The sequence below is a fragment of the Clarias gariepinus genome, chromosome 5 (genome assembly GCF_024256425.1).
Source record: "Clarias gariepinus isolate MV-2021 ecotype Netherlands chromosome 5, CGAR_prim_01v2, whole genome shotgun sequence".
NCBI lineage: Eukaryota > Metazoa > Chordata > Actinopteri > Siluriformes > Clariidae > Clarias > Clarias gariepinus.
The window spans coordinates 36,462,230-36,481,350 of record NC_071104.1 but is presented as its reverse complement, the minus strand read 5'-3'; the positions used below and the strand labels follow the sequence as shown (position 1 = coordinate 36,481,350).

General features: G+C 36.4%; 1 protein-coding gene across 1 annotated transcript in view; it reads right to left on the bottom strand.

Annotated features, from left to right (window-relative positions):
- abca12 (ATP-binding cassette, sub-family A (ABC1), member 12) overlaps positions 1-19,121 on the bottom strand; it is a 92,396-nt gene that overhangs the window by 41,233 nt on the left and 32,042 nt on the right. Inside the window, exons 19-33 of the mRNA XM_053496982.1 lie at positions 18,683-18,795; positions 18,000-18,067; positions 17,258-17,406; positions 17,047-17,177; positions 15,945-16,069; positions 13,577-13,753; positions 12,437-12,630; positions 8,642-10,999; positions 8,163-8,266; positions 6,473-6,579; positions 2,661-2,869; positions 2,514-2,590; positions 1,506-1,636; positions 534-704; positions 188-352 (exon numbers count right to left, since the gene is read on the bottom strand). Coding sequence (XP_053352957.1) covers positions 188-352; positions 534-704; positions 1,506-1,636; positions 2,514-2,590; positions 2,661-2,869; positions 6,473-6,579; positions 8,163-8,266; positions 8,642-10,999; positions 12,437-12,630; positions 13,577-13,753; positions 15,945-16,069; positions 17,047-17,177; positions 17,258-17,406; positions 18,000-18,067; positions 18,683-18,795 — 4,279 coding nt within the window. The remainder of the gene's footprint in view (positions 1-187; positions 353-533; positions 705-1,505; positions 1,637-2,513; positions 2,591-2,660; positions 2,870-6,472; positions 6,580-8,162; positions 8,267-8,641; positions 11,000-12,436; positions 12,631-13,576; positions 13,754-15,944; positions 16,070-17,046; positions 17,178-17,257; positions 17,407-17,999; positions 18,068-18,682; positions 18,796-19,121) is intronic.

The following is a 19,121-nucleotide window of genomic DNA, read 5'->3' as shown; positions in this document are numbered from 1 at the left end:
AAAAGGTAAAGAAGCAGAGAGGAAGAGAGATCGACAGAATTAGAAAGAAAAAAGAAAAAGAGAGCTAGAGAGAGAGATGATATTTGTAATGTTCATGGTCAGTGAGAGTCAGAGCCATTAAGACTTGCTGATGAAGTTATTTCTAATCTCTGGAACAGTCGGTTGAGGAAACATCTGGAGGACTCACATTACTGAGGTCCGAGTAGGACGCCACCTGTGTGTCTGCGAAAGATGTGAAATATTCCTCCAGCCGGCTCAGAGTGGGAGTCAGCTTACTCATCATGTCCATGAAAAACTTCACCATGCCCATGAGCACATCAAACAGTCCCTGGATTTCATTGGACAGCAGCATCTGCGATCGGAGCGTGGAAGAGATGTGGTGATGAGCCACGAATTAACAAGAAGAAAAAATAAGCAGTAGCACACAACACATCAAACTGTCATGGGGTTTTCTTATAACACTACAGTACCTTCTGGAACAGTTGGAGCACAAGAGAAAGTCTAACTCAGATGTGATCGTAGAAGATCTTTACCTTATACATGATGTTCTCCATGCTGGCGTGCTGAGCTGTGAGAACCGCCAGGCTGTACCACTCTTGAGTCGAGAGCGAGCAAAGAGAACTGAAGATCTGAAACACTGATGGATCGAGGTGCAGGGATGCCAGATTCGCACACTGATGCAGATTCTTTATGAGAGACAAGATCTACAGCAACAAGAGGCAAAAATACAGGAAATCAAAATAAAACAGATGTAACATTTAATACAAATATGCCGATATTTGTTCAGCAGGTTGTGCACAGCTATACAGACACATCATCACTTAAAGTCCTCTTTTTCTTTTTCTGTGGAAATCTAGCTGGGTCCTGAAGTGGTTTGACCTTTGATTCTGCAATCATTCGCTGTAAGCAACCATTCTGGTCAATCATTGGTGGCCCATCAGACCTTCAGGTTTTCCCTGACTTGCTTGAGTGATGTTTTGAACAGGAGGAAAACTGACCAAACAATTGAAACTGTCCTGACTGAACTCATTCTTCACCCATTATTTGCTAGGCACAGCAACTGTGGATAACTTAATTGCAAATGCTGTCACCGACAGGGACTCCTATAGGATCTAAGAGAGATACCATGTTTGGAGAACCCCAAGCTAGGACAGTATCAGCAAGGTTCTGACCTCGGTTCCAAAATCTTTTCAGAAAATTCATTGGTCCCCCACTAAGAGGCAATAAAACTTGGGCACGAAACCTATGGGGAGCCGCCTAAACTGTATTAATTAAAATGTAATAATTGGCTATGGGAAGGGGTAGATGGGTGTTTTTTCCCCACATAGAATTTCTTGGCAAGAGGTAAACTTCTTAAAGTTTACAGATATTGAAGTATTTTTTCATGAAACTTCAATGACATCACGTTATTGTTGTATAACGAGTAATTTATAGTATGTAACCAGTGAGTGTGAGCAGAAGAAAGAGAGAGAGAGAGAGAGAGGAAGAGAGAGAGGCTAAAGCACCTGCAGGTTGCTCTGGGGGAGCGAAGACTGCAGCAGAGAGTTTAGGACTTGAGGTGGAATCCTGGTGTACCGGATGACTTCAGTTGCAAACAGGGTCTGGTTCTTCAAAAGGTCAGACACCTTCAGTTCACCTGACACAAACACACAGAAAAAATAACATATACTGGTAGTCCCCAACTTACGAACAAGTTCTGTACCAGGAGCATGTTCATAAGTCCAATTTGTTCTTAAATCCAACAAACTAACTCTTACACAATGTAAAGCATAGCAATCCAAATCTGTCCCCTTTCCCTACACTGCCGTTACATGGGCAAAAACCATAATCACACATAAGGAAATTAACCGTACACATAAAAAATAACAGTGTTGTCTCTGCCCCTTAAATCGCTAAAGAGAACCCATTTTGTCTCAGAGCTTTTTTCCACTGTATTGGACTGTGAACTCTGTTTTGTTAAGGATTATTCACAATCAGGACAGCTTTACTGGACAGCCATTTTCTATCATCGTGCTTCTGGACCGATTCATTGAAAAGGGTGAGGCCAACTCATTTCTCCCGCACACACACACACGTCCATTCATATCTGCGGAAATTTGTAACTTGAATGCTTGTAAACCTGTAACATAGAGGCTAGCCATAGAGACTAGGTTTTTATAATGTTTGGCTAAGTGTGGAATAATTTTATATATATAATATTTTTTTGTATTTTTAAACTTAAAACACCTTCGTAGAAAACAGGAGTGAGAGAGAAACCTCTAGTCTTTTTCGAATAAAAAAAAAAAATCTAGTAAAAAATTAATTTAAACCTCTAGATCTACTTATATCTTATATAGATCTACTGGCTGAATGCTAATCGCTGACTGTCTAGCATTTATTAGCCAGAGAAATGAGAAAATCATACATAAAAAAGCATAAATAAATAAATAAATAAATAAATAAAACAGCACTTCGGGTGAGTGAAAAATAAGCATAAGTGAAAAACTAAACATCAGGTGTTAATTCATTCTTACTTGGAGCGGTCTGGTTGACGTTGAAAGTGGGTAAAGATTTGATATCGATGCCAATCAGGTTGGACAAGACTCCAGACCTAGATAAAGCAAGGAATTAATATATAACTTCTGCTACAGTCATGAGCTTAGGGAAAATGTTCCACATACCAGTCCATTTTGAGGTTGTAAGTGCTGGGGTCTCCGACTAAGTTCTGGTAAAGCAGCTCGTACAGGGTGGTAGACTCGTTCACCAGGTTGGAGGTGATGACGTGGACAGCGCGGATGCTGTGCACAGCCGTGTGACACAGCAAGCCTGGGCTCAGGGACAGAGCCTGGATGATCATCTGAACAGAGTCCATGTTCTCCAAAATGCACACCTACAACACCAGTGACAACACCATCACCATCACTTCCCTGAACTCACTAACTAGTAGCTACACAATTTGTCTCACTCAGTTTATGCAGTTAGTCTGCTTTTCAGCACTCTATTGAGATTTTTCCCCCCTGATCTTCTTCCTCAAGACTCAGGAAGCCTTATGGAACCTTGGGACCTAAATATCACTAAATGTCGGCTCTGTTTTATTCATGCAATCGTCTTTTCGTCTTAAAGCAGAGGTGTCCAATCTTCCACAAACGGCGTGGCTACATACGTTTATCAATTTGTTGCTATTCATTTTATAATATGCTTATGATTGGCATTAAATGTAAACTTAAATTTAAGACTAACTGTTAAAAATTTTGCTTTAACTTACAGTAAATAAGTCTAATATTCCATCCATCTATAAAACTTCGTAGTTCAACCAGGGACCATGGAGGCTAATTGTGGTGGCCACTGTACATGTATTTTTTCCAATTGTACAACTGTAGTAGGACCTTCGGTCACACTACAAGAGATTTGGGAACGCCAGTCAGCCTAATCTGCATGTCTTTGGACTGTGGGAGGAAACTTGAGTACTGGGAGGAAACCCACCAAGCATGGGCAGAATATGCAAACTCAATGCACACAGACCTTGAGGCGGGAATCGAACACGGAACCTTCAGGTGCAAGGCGACATTGCTAACAACTAAGTGCTGCCAAGTCTAATAATAATGATCGTAATAATAAAGCAAATGTATTTAATATTTAAGAATACAGATGAAGTTGAAACGGAACTATAGTTAAACAAATACAGCTTTTAAACCTAGTTATGGAAGAATCATCAGATTTCTATGTTCTTAAAGGGGCCCCTTCTCTGAAAGGAAAAGATCGCTGTAACCGCATGTAAAAATAACAATAAATAAATGTAAAATAATAATAATAATAGTAATAATAATAAGAAGAAGAGGAAGAAGAAGAATAGTAATGATAACAATAATTATTATTATTATTATAATTATTATTATTATTAGTAGTAGTAGTAGTAGAAATAGTGGCAGTGATGCTATTAGTTAATTATATTATAATGTGAAATAAAAATAATAGTAAATCTGTAATATCCTTGTTACCCAGGCAGTGAGAGATTCTAAATCATTTGAGAGCTTAACAAAAACCGATTATTATAAAAAATATATCAGGGACTATCTTCTTAGTCTCTCCTTGTAAGAGGAAAATGAGTTTATTTATTTTTCTATTTATTTATTTATTTATTTATTTATTGTTGTTTTTTTCCCTGTACTCTACTAAGGAGCAGAGATGCTCCGGTGCTTTAACCACGCACGGCCTGATATTTCATCCTAGCAGCAAATCGAAGTGTCTCTGCAAATATGTGACTCCTTGATAGTGTGATAGTTTTAAAAATACCCCTGAGCTTCTCTGTTTACGAGTTTCTGCGATTATTCTTTATCTCTACATCTCCCAGGAGCTACCACACTCAGCCTTTTAGCTCCATGTTTAAAGAAATGTAAAAACTATATAACTGTAAATAAATAATGAAACGGTGGAGTATTCTCGCACACTCCTAATTCCATCGCTAACAAGCTCGCGAAGCCTGCTCTGAATCCCCGCTGCTTTAATTCTGCAGTCGCACTCTGGGTCCGCGGGGACTCGCTGTGCCGCACAGCGTGACGTTTTCCCTCAGGTTTTACACACCTGCCTCAGCACAGATAATTACATGCTGAATTTAATCGCATGCGTCGGAACAGAGAAAGCGATAAAGCGTGCACTGCAGTGGCCTCATGAGATAAAAGATATGAGAAGCGTTGGGGTGAAACTGTGACATACAGAAACTAAATGAATGATAGTGACAGAATAAACGAAATCCCCAGAAGTTGCTGTACTGCTGCGACAATAACAGCACAAACCCATACAGGGTACTCGAATACAATATACAGGAGTATTACTGGGGATTATTTGTATGTATGGTATGATAGGTATTATGATGTCGGGATGGTGGCACAGTCGTTAATGCTGTCACCTTGCACATGTTCTCCTCGTGCTTGGTGGGTTTTTTTCAGGTACTCTGGTTTCCTCCCATAGTCCAAAGACATGCAGATTAGACTGACTTGACCGTAGTGTGTGAATGGTTTCGTACTCTTCTCTGCATGTATATGTACCATCTATTTGCTTATAGTATATATTTTCATATGTTGCTTAAAAAAAAAATTATATATATATATATATATATATATATATATATATATATATATATATATATATATGTGTGTGTTTTTAACATATTTATTCTTTTGTTATATTATTATTATTTTTTTTAAATCCAGCTTTTAAACTGAGCTTTTAAACTTGAGAACAGCAAAAGAAGAATTTTATTGTACAAAGAATTTCATGTTTCTTTACTGTGTATTCGACAATAAACTTAAAACTTGAATGAGTGTGAAAATGTTGACCGGAGGTCCTACCACCCCTGGGGAAATCAGAATGAATATGAAGGTCACCATTGGTCTCCACGGTCCCTAATTGGACTGTAGAGGTTCCCAGATGGATAGATGGATTATGATGTTTGGTGAACTGTTAATTAATAAGTTAATGAATAATGTACCATTCCATCACTATACATATCTCTTATTTAACTGTTATGGATGCAACACTTGTGGGATTTTAAATGTAAGTGCATTTACATGAACAATAATATTTCACTAATAATCAAAACAATACTGAAATCAGAATAAAATGCATCACGTAAACACGTCATTCAATCCGTTTCAATTAAAAAAGGAAGGGTTGGTGCAAACTTCTGAAAATCCAGTCAGTATTAGCCATGTAAACACTTAATATAATTATCTCTCTCTCGTTAATGTTTTTTCTGCACATTTTTTTGCCCCACATTAGGGTTGCTATAGGTGATGTGATGAGTTCCCGGAGGAAACATTTCTAATCTAAAACCTTAGTGAGATCAAACAACTTTCTCTCTCCCACCTGTGTTTAATCCAGACTTTTATCCACTTGGTCTTTGGTGGAGAAAGAAACTCTGATTGGCTCCTATTTTATATGTAGTAAAGCATCTAACCAATCATAGGCGAGACTAAGATCTTGTAACCAATCATAACTCAGAAGTCGGGATTTGTCCCAAAAAAAGAAAAACTCAACCTAACCTTAAAGTTAGGGAAAACATTTCACGCTTAAATTTTACACACTTTACAGCAGGCAGAAATACGTCATGTCAAAAATGTTAAATTCTGTTTGAACCTTCTGAGTACAGTACAGTACTTAAATGCACTTCAGTTACATTAAGGAAAGACAGTCCATGTAAAAGGGGATTCGGTTAAAATTCTAGAACGTGGTTGATTCAGTTTATATTATATAAATACACCCATTCTAATACCTTATTATTTCTGTAGTAGGAGCTCGTTTACATTAATATAACAAACGCTCTGTAACAATAAAAATATTTAAAGTACAAAAATCTGTTGTGATTTTAAAATGAACTACATTTAACTGTAACAACTAACTTGGCTCACAAACATTTCCTATTATTTGCAGCCACCCTATTTTAGATGCCATTATAGAGAATGAATCAACTCAAGCTGGTTTATATCAGTCTGACCTGCGTCTGCATTTCATCCAGCAGATCCCCGAAGCTTTCGTTCATCCAGCTGGTTGAGAAAAGTTCAGAAACTGTGCTTGCTGTCTGAAGCAGGACGTTCACATTTTCTGTGAAGACAGAAAAAGAGATAAAAAGTGCAAGAGTAGAAAAACAAGAAATAAAAAGATACTCGGTGCTGAGAAAGGTCCCAACTGGAGTCATTACTACTGCCTAACTCAACTTTCACGGCAACTTAACAGTGGAGAAGGAAACACACAATGTGTGAAAGAAGCCCCTAAAGATCTGCAGAAACATGGGCTGTAGCGCACTCACAATACCTCCAGGAGCAACAAAGAGTAATCTGGTATAAGGATAGGACTAATACTGCCCTAACACTATGTTGTTTTTATCACTAATATGACTGAAATACTGTAATTATGCAGGGAAATGCTAGAGCAAATGGTGTGAAATAATATTCGTATTAAATAAAAAAAAAAAAAAACATTAACTATGGTAAATGTCCCTATTGTAAGCTACTGATATTTTAAAATAATCACCTAATTGCATAAGTACATAAGTATATAATATATTATTGTACACTATAATTATGTATGTATTCAATAGAAATAAGGCCCTAGACACAGGCAGGTCTAATGTAACCTGACTCTCATCGATCAGTCCTACCATTAAAACTCAAAACATTAAGCCCGGTATTGTGTAGGTTCCCCTCGTGCCTCAAGGCATGACCTTTGTAGTGTCTGACACAGGTCTATTAGCAGCAGATCCTTTGGGTGCTGTGGGTTGTGAGTTGGGCCCTTTATGGAATGGACTTGTTTGTCAAACAGACATAAATGAACCCATCTTCACTGATGTGTATAATTGATAATACTGGACTTAATACTTAACTACTACTATCTATATAGTAAAATAAAAATAAAAATAGTTATTTTACATTAATCAAATAGACATGGGGAGATGGACGAAGGTATTATCGGACCTAAATTAGGTAAATTATTATATTTTTTTATTGCAGTAATAGGAAAATCAAATTTGTGTTTGGGTGTTTTAATGGTTTTATACAAACATACATTTAAAAGGATTAAATCATTTCTCTACTAAAATATTAATTTAAAATTACATTCATTTGTGCCTACTGTACGGTACATTGATACATTAAGTGGCTTATCCATAAATGGTTAGTTCCTATTCTCACTGTAAGATTATATATATATATATATATATATATATATATATATATATATATATATATATATATATAAATTTTATTATTGTTTTTTTTTCATTAATTATTTATTTTTTCTCTTCTGGCCTCCTGACTTAGTATGGTGTATTTTGCAATGCTGGCGTTAAGCCTATTAATGTAAAATCATACACACAGTTTGAGATATAAGAGGATTAGACAAAAGTGTGAAAGTAGATTTAGTCCATGGAGAAATCAGCGAGTCATTCGCTCAGTGCCCTGTGCCGATTGTGTTTTATGAACTAAGCAAATTAGAATTATGCAGAGAAATGCTGTAGAGAAATGGAGCAAAATGTAAATGCGAGAATTTGTCTTGAACAATTACAGTGTAATAAAAATCTGCCAAGAAAAAAAAGTTTATAGTTTATAGCAAACTCTTTTTTATGGTTTGCTTAATGTGACAAAACACAACAAAAGGTTTTAAAGTAAGAAAGAAAACTAAAAAGATACCTGGGGGCTCATTGGCCAAACTTTCAAAGATTGTTCTGTTGAATGGACCAAACTGAAGGTCAGCTGGAAGGATGCTAGAGATAGATAACAGCACCGTTTGCAATCTGAAAAAAATAAAAGGGTTTGGCTTAGGGTAAGGGTTATCAAAAAACACTAAAAAGGCTTTTTTAAATAAATAAATTTTACTATAGACCCATTTATAGCATTATATGTGCAGCTATTTATGCAATATATTCTAAATTGTGTAAAATATTTTAAAAATCAAGCCAAGATTGATTATGCTGATTTAGTTCCCTGATTCTGAATGAGTTCCCATTTCAATCATGGATTTATGTAGCTCTAGAAGATCTAAGCAGTTACTCTGGGTAAATGGCAGTCATGCAGAAAGTATTAATAAACCTGAACTATTCTCCCCTGTCTTATTAAAACTTAATAATCAGTGCCAATGGCTTCAAAGAATGAAAAGAAAAGAAATTTACCTCTGAGTCCAGTTACTGTCATTTGTCATAAGAGACCCAGCGTTCATCCCAATGGCCCCAAGGATCACAGTTGCCAAATCTATCTCAGAGCTGCTGTTACCCATGGCAAGCAAATTCCGAATGGTGGTCAGGATCTCCTGAGTCGTGTTAACACTCTGACTTGATGGGTCTTGATGTGATGACAGAACCATCAGAAGAGTATTTTCCAGGTTACTCATAATGCCAAATGAGGTATTGGTGTTGTTATTTGCGATTGTCTCTAAGAGGCTTTGGACAGAGCTGAAAAGCATATCCATTCCGCCTGCCAGATCTTTAGTGGTGATGGTGTGGTTTAAAGCTAAGGCCATTGTCTCCATGAAGGTAAAAATGACATCAGGGTGTTGCTGCTCTCCTAAAGGTAGTTCTGAAGACAATGAAGATTTGATTGCTCGTAGAGAGTCGAGCATGTATGGAAGATCACTGGTGGAAGAATTTTCCATTAGGCCCCTGCTGAGACAAGTGGACACCTTGTTTGAAACAGTGGACAGGACCGAATACACTCCCATGGACATGGGATCTTCTGTTAGGTTCTGGGATTTTAAAAGATACAAAGTGACATTCTGGTAGATTTCAAAGAAAGCTGGTCTGATCTGAGCCGTGTCTGAGACATTTGAAAGAGCTAAAAGGAGAGAAGACATGAGAGGATGGATGTCATCTTGGACTCTCACCGGAAGACTTGACATCATGTGGGTCAAGACCATTCTTCGTTCCGAATCATTGCTGAAACTGTTGTTAGAAGCAGAGAGATTGAACAAAATTTCAGTGGCCAAGGCACTGTGCAGGATGAAAGGGTAAGCAATCTCTTTGATAGATTGACCATTTGAATAGGTGGTGTTATCAGCATGGCTGAAGCCAAGAGCCAATGAATCAGCTATCTTGTTACTCGACATCACCACTTTTTCCAGATCTGTTGGATATGACATGAGCAATGCAAAAGCTTCCATTATCTGTGCTGAAATGTTGAAGAACACCATGTCCTCAGGAGGTACAAGTGAGGCAAAGGAGTCAGTAGTTTGGTTTATCGCCATCATATAGGTTCCAAAGTCGATCTGGGATTGTGACATTGATGATACAGAGCCGATTAAGCTTTGAATGATTGACTGGTGCTTGAGGCTGGTGTTTAGCATCTGGGGCAAATTTTGTGATAGAATATCATTGATGGCTGAGATGATGTCACTACGGTTACCTTTGTTTGCCATGGTGTATGATGCTGCAGAAGTGAGCTGATTGGCCATCTTTTCAACCATTTGCGCTATATCCAAAGAAGGCTGCTGCGAAAACATCCTTACCATTCCGACAATTCCTCCCAAGCTTTCTACCAGCTGCACATCACTCGGACTCCAGCCCTGACTCATGGTCTGCATGATTATCTGCTTAAATAAATGTCCATTGCTCGGAAGTGTAAAATTAGCTAACATACCAAGGATTGTGTCAATGGTTTCATCTTGACTTGAACTTCCTGTCATATCCCTGGATACACCCTTGAGGAAGATGCTCAGGTCTGGGTGTGAAAACAAAACATGCATGGTATCCAACATTTCTTCAGAGCTGAGTGGCATGGAAAGGATTTGAGACAAGATTTGGTAGTTGATCTCCAGGAGGTCAAGAAAGTCATCGACTGGTTCTCTGGTCAAATTTGTCATTGGTCTTCTGGCATTTTGGGTTGCTGACACAATATCCCTTAGATTGTCTCCCTGAGCAAGTTTCATTTGGATTGGATTGAGATAGTCGTTGATGGGGGAAAACAGGTTGTTAGGGCCAGTAATATGTTGCAATGCATACAGAACATTGCCGGCAAGATCAATAAAGAGGTCAGAGCAGCTTGGTTGAGGGTTTGAAGCTGACACCAAAGGTCTTAGCATGTTATACAATTTGGTGAGCATCTCAATGCCAAAATACAATCCAGTGTCTTCTGTGGTGTTGTACCAGCTGACTAGTTCACTCACTGATGCCATGATGTTACTTGTGTTCTCTATATACACCAGTTGCTCCATTACATCATAGATCATCGACCAGTTTCCAAAAAGTCTCATATCAATGATATTGCGTATCAACTCCTTTATGAGAATCTCATGGGAAAGGTTTTCGGGTGTAATGAATATGTCATTATTCAGAAAACCATCTATTTGCTCGCTGCTAAAGTTCATTGCAGTAAGCACCACATTCAGGGCATTTAGGACCATCTTAGGGCTTGCTGTTACATTTTGATACTCCAGGCTGTAGTCAACGGCTTTCTGCGCTGCGAGAACGTATTGACTCCAGCCTAATTGATTTAGATGCAAAATGGCATTTTCCCAGGCATCTTGGCCAAAAGATAGGCTGGTCAAGAAAAAAAAAAGAAGTAGAAAAAGAAAATGATTAGTGCTTTACAATAATACAGCGCACTTGAACCTATCATCCTGGCTATGGCTTCTTAAATAGGTCAAAATAACTTTTCCCTTGAATTTACCCACAGCAATTTTTCGAGCACCTCACATTTACAGTACGGAATGTACTATGATTATATAATAAAATACTCTTGTTACCAGGATTGCCTTAAATTTGGGTTTAAGACAATTCCAAGCACCCTGAGTGACAGGGGGGCCTTAAAAATTAAATTCCTGGTTTCATCAGGAATGGGGTCCCATTCTATTAGGTTTTGAATGGCCACAAAACCTTTAGTTATGCTCCCAACATTTACCTATCTAATTGTGACCCTTCATGAGAGTATATGAAGGATTGTGTATGGACCTGTAGAATGTTCACAAGTAAGTTTAGTACCATCTTTATTGTTATAGACTTGGAGAAGGGGGAAAGAAGAATTTCTCCTGTGGTCAGTGGTCTATGTTTATCGTATAATCCTTCTGCATTTTGGCTTCATCAATTTGCCAACATGCCCTTAATGTGTTTGTTATCACCACTTAGTTTATTACTGGAAGGTGTACAGGAAGCAAAATCAATATAAGAGCAGCAAGACACAGATAATCCCCAAAATAAGTAAATAATAAGTAAATAAAACTCCCTTTATCTGTTAAGTCCAGGTTTAAGGTAAGGAATCAAATCGAACGCAATGGAAAATATCATTATTTCTCACTGTCGTGTTTCATAAACCTAGGTGTGTATTTGCTTTGGAATTTGAGCAAATGTTGTCCATATTACTTTGAAAATCCAATCATGTATTCCTATTATGCTGCTTGTTTAACCGCCATGCACTTTCCTCTGCCCCTTACATACGTGGAGTTAATTAATGAAAGACTTCATCACTGTTAATAATAATAGGACAGTTTTGTTTTGTTCCATTGAGTCTTTTAGGTCTTTTCCAACACAATGCTGTTGAATTTGCAATTTTGATATTTCACAAGTTTTCTTTATACCACTGCAAGTTCACCACAGTTGCTTCTGGCTGTTATATAAAGAATTAGTTTATATTAAAGCACTCATTATGTTTTTATAGTACAGAAGTATAGAACTTTTTTATAGTAACAGCTCATACGCAGGAAACTGCACATTATACACTTTAAATTACATAAGACTAACTATATCCGAACTCCATTTTTTTCACGCTGGGATCGCAATGGTCGAAATTAAATATTATAGGACACGCCATTATAGCAAAATTTAAAAAGTCATCTCCTTACTACACCACTACGTCCTTGATTATTTCCCTCCAACAGGTCGATGCAGTGTTGTACTCCTTACTTATCAGATATGCCCCTGGTAAATGGTGTGAACTTGCATTTAAAGACCCACATGTGCTTTTCTTTATCATTTAATCACCTCTGTAGCTGGGAGAGCAGGTCACTCCAGTCAGATAGATTTCCTGCTGCTGAGAAAGACTGGTTGAAGTACTCCACCAGGCTTTGTGACAGATGTTGCATGGCCAGAGACTCATTAAAACTGGCTGAGTGAAACGCCTCTAGTGAGCTCACGATCTCCGCAACTGTAGCATCAACCCACTGAGGATCCACATCCTGCGCATAACATGCACAGCAGTTAGAAGACAGAAGAGTGCAAAACCACATGCAAAGCGTAAAAAATAAAATAAAATTGGAATTTATATATATACAGTGCAACCTAGTGGCCAAACCACACAGTATACAGTAATACTTGCAGTTAGGGTGACTTGACTGGTTCTCTTCATTTGTGGATTAGTTTTCATAAGCATGGTTAATGCACGTCAGTACTTTCATTCCAATACATAATTGTTTCTATGGTAACTGTACAACCCCAACTGATTTTTTTTTTAAAAATTTAAAGATTGAAAGTATAATCATTGATATGGTGTCATTTTTCCTTAAGGCAAAGAGAAGGAGACTCAATAGTTAATTTTAATATATCAGATACTTTACTTCTAAACAGATAAATGAATGATGTGGCTTTTCTTCTGGCATCAAAAATGGTAAGCATGCAGAAAGCTGCTTTAAATGGGTATAATTTTCCAAATTCATTCTTAAAGTCATGTGACACATCTCCAGACAATGTTGTATTCTTTTGTTTAACAGCACAGGTATGTGACACCTGCATGAAGATGACATGACACGTCATGGGAATGCCACGGCTCTGCATATGAGTCCGGCATGGTAAAGAGTCATAAAACCTCTACAGTGCCGTGCAAAAGTATTCATACCCCTTGAACCTTTCCGCATTTCGTCTGGTCTATATGGAAGAGTGGCTTTTGGTGAAAGAAAGTCATAAGAAGTCCAGTTTCCAAGCCATGTGGAACTGCAAACAGGACTTTTTATGGCTTTCTTTCAATAATGGCTTTCTTCTTGCCACTCTTTCATAAAGGTCAGATTTATGGAGTTAAATTACACACAGGTGAACATTTACTAATTAGGTGACTTCTAAAAGCAAGTGGTTTCACCGGATTTTAGTTAGCGAGATCAGAGTAAAGGTGAGTGTGTGTGTAAGTCTTACTGTTGTATTAAAGACTGCTGGATGATACTGGTAGGTGTTGTTCATTTTGAGTAATGGAAGGAGATAATTGTGATGCCAGGATGTAAACAGACTGATGTTCAGCCCTCCTGCCTCAGTCACCCGCTCCCAGATGTTACTCACTTCAGTGCAATTCAGCATGTTGCAGCTTTCAGGAGCCTGCAGGGGTCACCACATCATCATCATCATCATCATCATCATCACATGTTTTTTATTTTAGTCCACATCTTCACCCTTTGTCCTTTTATTGGTGTGTTACCACTTGTTTCACATTTGATTACAGTCTAAAGTCTGAAATCTTTTAAGTTTACAGTTGGCCTTGGGTAACTTTTATATATTGGTATTCTGTCTATTTCCCTACAAAAATTAAGTTTGTAAATGTACTGAATTTAAAATTAAGCATTCAGCATAAACGTCTCATTCATCTTAATTCATCTTCTATACTGCTTACTTACTGTACACAGGGTCACGAGTGTCTGATGAACCCTTGACCATAAACATATGAATTCCTGCCATTATTTAAGAGTTATTTAACATTATTTACTAATTTGTTTCATTCACATAATGAAAGTTAGCCCTTATTTTATTGTAATTTAAATATGTTGATGCATTAATCACTTTATTATCACATTATCATTTCTAGCTTTATTTACTGTAACAGCTCATTCACAGGAATGTGGGAAAATGTGTTATAATAAGCAGATTTAAAATGTATTTTTTTGTCTGTTTGTTGTTTTGTTTTTGTTTTGTTTGGGTTGGCATGATGGCATGGTGTTTATATTAAAATGTGTTCTTGGCACAGAAAAGTTTACGAATGGTGCATTTCCTGATCAACTCTTACATTTTCTTGTCTCAGGAGAAGAAGACAGAATGCGGTGTACAGTAACGACTAACACTTATCATGTAAAACTTTCTGTAGTCTGTTTTTATGCAAAAGTTATTCTCCAGTCACACCCTTTCATCACGGTGCCATAGTTGTTTCTACAGTATCTGATCAGTTCTCATGCTGTGGAAGTGTAACAGGGATCACTGGTTAAGGTGCTGGACTACTAATAGAAAGGTCCCAGGTTCAAACATTAGCACCACCAAGTTGCCACTGTTGGGCCCTTGATCGAGGCCCTCAACCCTCCACTGCTCAGATGCACAATAAGATATGATAAGAAGTGTAAGTCGTTCTGGATAAGGATGTCTGACAAATGCTGTAAATGTATGCAGTAAACTAATTTTTAGTTTGCTCTAATTAAAGTTTGCTGTAAGGGATATTACTGTGATCTGTATAGTGAGTTTTGGGTCCAGACTAAGGAAAGTCGAATGTCGTTACAAATCAAGGATCAAACCAAGTAGTTAGTAGAAGCTTAGTGATATAACAATATTATCACTAATAAATAAATTGTTCAGAAATTAAGCAGCTTTTAAATTCGGCAGGTCAAAACAAGGTATCAGTGCTGAAGGTGTCTCACTTACGGTAGATAAAAAAGTAAATTTTTAGAAGGTTCTTATAACATATAATAAATACTTCTTATCTCCTGATTAATTTTTTTAAATGCCTCACATTTATATTTATTTATATCAGATAAAAGGAAACACTTTTGCTAAATACAATTTCATGCCCCTTTGTGTAGTGACCATAACTTTTAGGAATCTTTCAATGATCTTAATCGGCATTCAGATGGAACTTTGATGAAACGATTTTTTCACATGAAATGACATAAACCTGAAAAAGTGTCTTATTCTAAAATATGCAAAATTGTTAAGATATTGCAATGGGAAGTTACCCTTAAAAACAATTTAAGCAACAATTTTATAGGACACATGCTTCTAGAAGCTTTTACCAATTTTAGTATCAATACTCATAAAGAAATAAAAATAATTTGCTTTTTAAATGATTATTATTGTTTAAGCGAGATAGTATAACGCTGAAAAATGGTAATCTTTGGGGCTTATATAAAATCATCTCTCCTAAATGGCTGAAGTTAGTAACTTAAAAGTTTTCGGGAAGCGAGATCGGTCTCTTCCATGTTACATAAACTTTAGAAATAGCTTTTTAACACACAGTTTTCTGTATTATATGTATAACATAAAAAATAAATAAAATCTGCACCAATGCTGTGTTTTGGCCAACACTAAATGGCCGGCGAGTTTCTGTACATTCCTAAACAGTGTAAGAAAGAACTAAGATTACTGAAGGGTTTAAAATTCCATACAGACCCACATGTCATGTCAAAGACTCCTATGGATGGCTTATTTTTCAAAGACCATACAACAGACCTTTTGTTTAAACTTTTGTGCAGCAAACAAAAAAAAAAAACCACTTAAGAGCAACTCAAGAAGAACGGAATGCGGCTCCAACCTGAAATGCGACATCTATAGAGGACTGTAAAGCCTGTAGCAGTGCGTCATTGAGGAGAGGAACATCGGTGGAGTTCACAGCAGCAAAAACATCTGACAACAAAACTGACAGGCTGGAGTAGAGCTCTGATGAGGAAAAGTCAAGACTCTTGTTAGTCTATTGTCTCACAATGTCCAACCGGTAAACGTTTTATAACTGGTACGATTTAATTCTGTGAACAAACTGTGAATGTGTAGTGACATCAATGACATCAATTAATTATTTTTTAATTCATAAAATTTATAAATAAATTAATTAAAATTTTATAACACAGTGCTCTTGAATTCTGATTGGTCAGACAGTGGGAAAGATTTTTTTTTGTATATTAAATTTTATATTTTTATATTGTATTGTATATAATTCATATTTATATTAATATTCAATATGTTTATTCTAAAAGGTCCTTCTGTCTATACAGGAGCATCTGTAACTTAATAAAGGTAATATATATATATATATAAAAAAATTTTTTTTTTTCAATTACTGTTATTTAATAAAGAAAGACTTCTGGTTATTAATGTAGTGAAAGGTTCTGTAACAATGTTTGTTTAACATCTGGAAGGAGTCTCCAGTGTCAGTGCTTTGTAAAACTCAGGGGTTCAAGCTGCACCAAGGTAATGTTTTATTTTTCATGTAGTTTTAAGAAATTGTTTACTAAAAGGACTTTAAAACAGTAAAAACATTTGTTTCAATTACTTTAATTTAATCTACAGTAGATTCATTAAGTAAAGAGGGGGCTCAATACTTTTGCACAGTGCTCTATATTCTCAAATAATGTGTAAGTAAATTAAAATGTAATTAGTTTTTACCGTAATTAATTAATACACATTAGTATTTGTGATTTGCCGTAGTGGTAGGAGAAACAACACACTCCATAATGTGCTTTAATTTATATGTACTCATTTATATTCTCATTTTGTTAATGTTACATACACCAGCTTTTGTCAATGCTGATTAATGTAATATAAAATTATGCCTAATATATGCCAATATGGACTATTTAATTAGCTCTTAGTGATCATGTCCTTTTTGCACGGTGTTCATTACAGGTCTGTTGTCTTACCGGTTTGACCTTGTACATTTTGCACCATGGACGCTGTGACATTTCTGATGATATCCAGGCCGATATATAGAGTGTCCCCTGCTGGTGTGCTCATCAGGTTTGACAGAAGCGCAGTCGTCACATTTTCCAGTCTGTTAAGAAAACGCAACAAGGAGTTAAGCTGGGTTTTATACATATAGGGACTAAAATTATAACTTTATTAATAGTTTACCTCTGAAACATGAGCTGGTCAGGTGCTCCTGAGAAGATCTGGAGGAGTATTGGGACATATTCTGTTAAAGCACTAATAGATTCAGGGGTCAAACCCATTCCCTGGTGGTCAGTGAGGAGAGGGAGAATGAAATCCATGAGATCGGGAAGCTGTGGCAGAAAAAGAAGGTTAATATGTCTGTGAGAAAGAAAGTGTGAATTGGCTGTAATTATGTAAATAATGTGTTATATGTATTTTAAATCTTTTGTGAATTCATATTAATGCAGTAATTTCTATAGTAACAGTTGTTCACATGGACATTTACAGTGGCGACTCTGCATACAAGAGATGTTCACTTAACACTTACAGAAGGAGTCTCCTGTGTCAGTGCTTTGTTATTATTAAAGATAAAGCTGTAACTTTTTTTTAATGCATTGAATTTATGGTACAAAAGCAGGAAACAGGAACCCCATGCCATTACATCTTGCCATTGTTGATTATTTTTTTTTATAACAGCATGCCCACAAGCGCTTGTTTTTTTATTTCCTAAATGTCATCCTGCTGTACCATACCAGGGTTGACTCGGAATCTGCCAACAAATAGGGAACTTATTGGTGTGACCCAGGTGTGATGGAATAAGATTGACATGCCAGCTCAGTGACTCACTGTTTGTAATGTTGTCTGGAAACAGTGTGAACCATGTGACCGTGCATAAGCACATTGCTTTTCTCTGTCAATGGAAAAATAAATAGAACAGCCTCACCTGTTGTGTGACATTATCCAGGTTGTCGAGATTTAGTTCTGCTATGCTGGCCCACAAACTTGTGTTTTCTGAGTGAAATAAACATACGGACAGGAATTAAGCAATAAAATAAGAAAGAAAGAACGAAAGAAAGAAAAAAGAAAGAAAGAACGAAAGAAAGAACATCTATTTTATTAATATTTTTAAAAGACTATTTTGGAATGTGTAATAAAAAAAATAGTAGATAATGTGGTTTTACTCTTTAGCATGACAACAAATAGCAAAATCAAATATATAATTTGGTGGGAAGAGAAGTAGAATCTATTTGTTTGGGTTTGTGATGATTTGTTTCATCATCTGTTTGTTTTTGCTTGTTTTTTTGTTATTGATTGATTGATTGATTGATTGATTGATTGTTTGATTGATTGATTGATTGATTGATTGGCACTCTCAATCTTGAGATGTCATCTAAACCATGGCAGAATATTGGGGTGCAAACTTTTGAATCATTATGAATCTTTATTTACTCTAAACATTTTGCACTTTTTGTGATTAAAAAAGAAAGACCTGAGTGAAGTTGCATTGTACTATTTATATTGTCCTGAGGGTGTGCAAACTTTTGCACCCAATTGTGTTTTATTTTAATTAATGCAAGAGAATTGAGCATTTACAATATGTATTTATACTAAAAGAACAGACAGTACCTCGCTTGTTGCCAAGAATGTAGTTTGTGATATTCAGTATGGAGGATATGTAGGGTTTGGCAGTGCTATTGGAGGGAAGAGAGTTCTGGATTTCCTCCATTATGTCCACAATGCTGAAATAAACATATTTACATTATATTAGAAAATAAAAAATGAAAGTGCTTGCATTTAAATTGCATTTAGAGTTCTGGTGCATTCACATATCTTTAATGAATTAAAAAAAAATTAATAGGTTTTTATCTGTACATTGTGTCACTCAACAGAGACAATAAATACGATAGTTTTAACCCATTAAAAAAACTGGTAAATAATAATAATGCTTATGTTTTAACCCATGTCATAAGACTGACATACAGTAATCATGCCATAAACATGTCATTAAAAATGGAAAGAGTTTTGTATTACAGCTAATGCCCAGTGATATACTCTACGTCAGGTA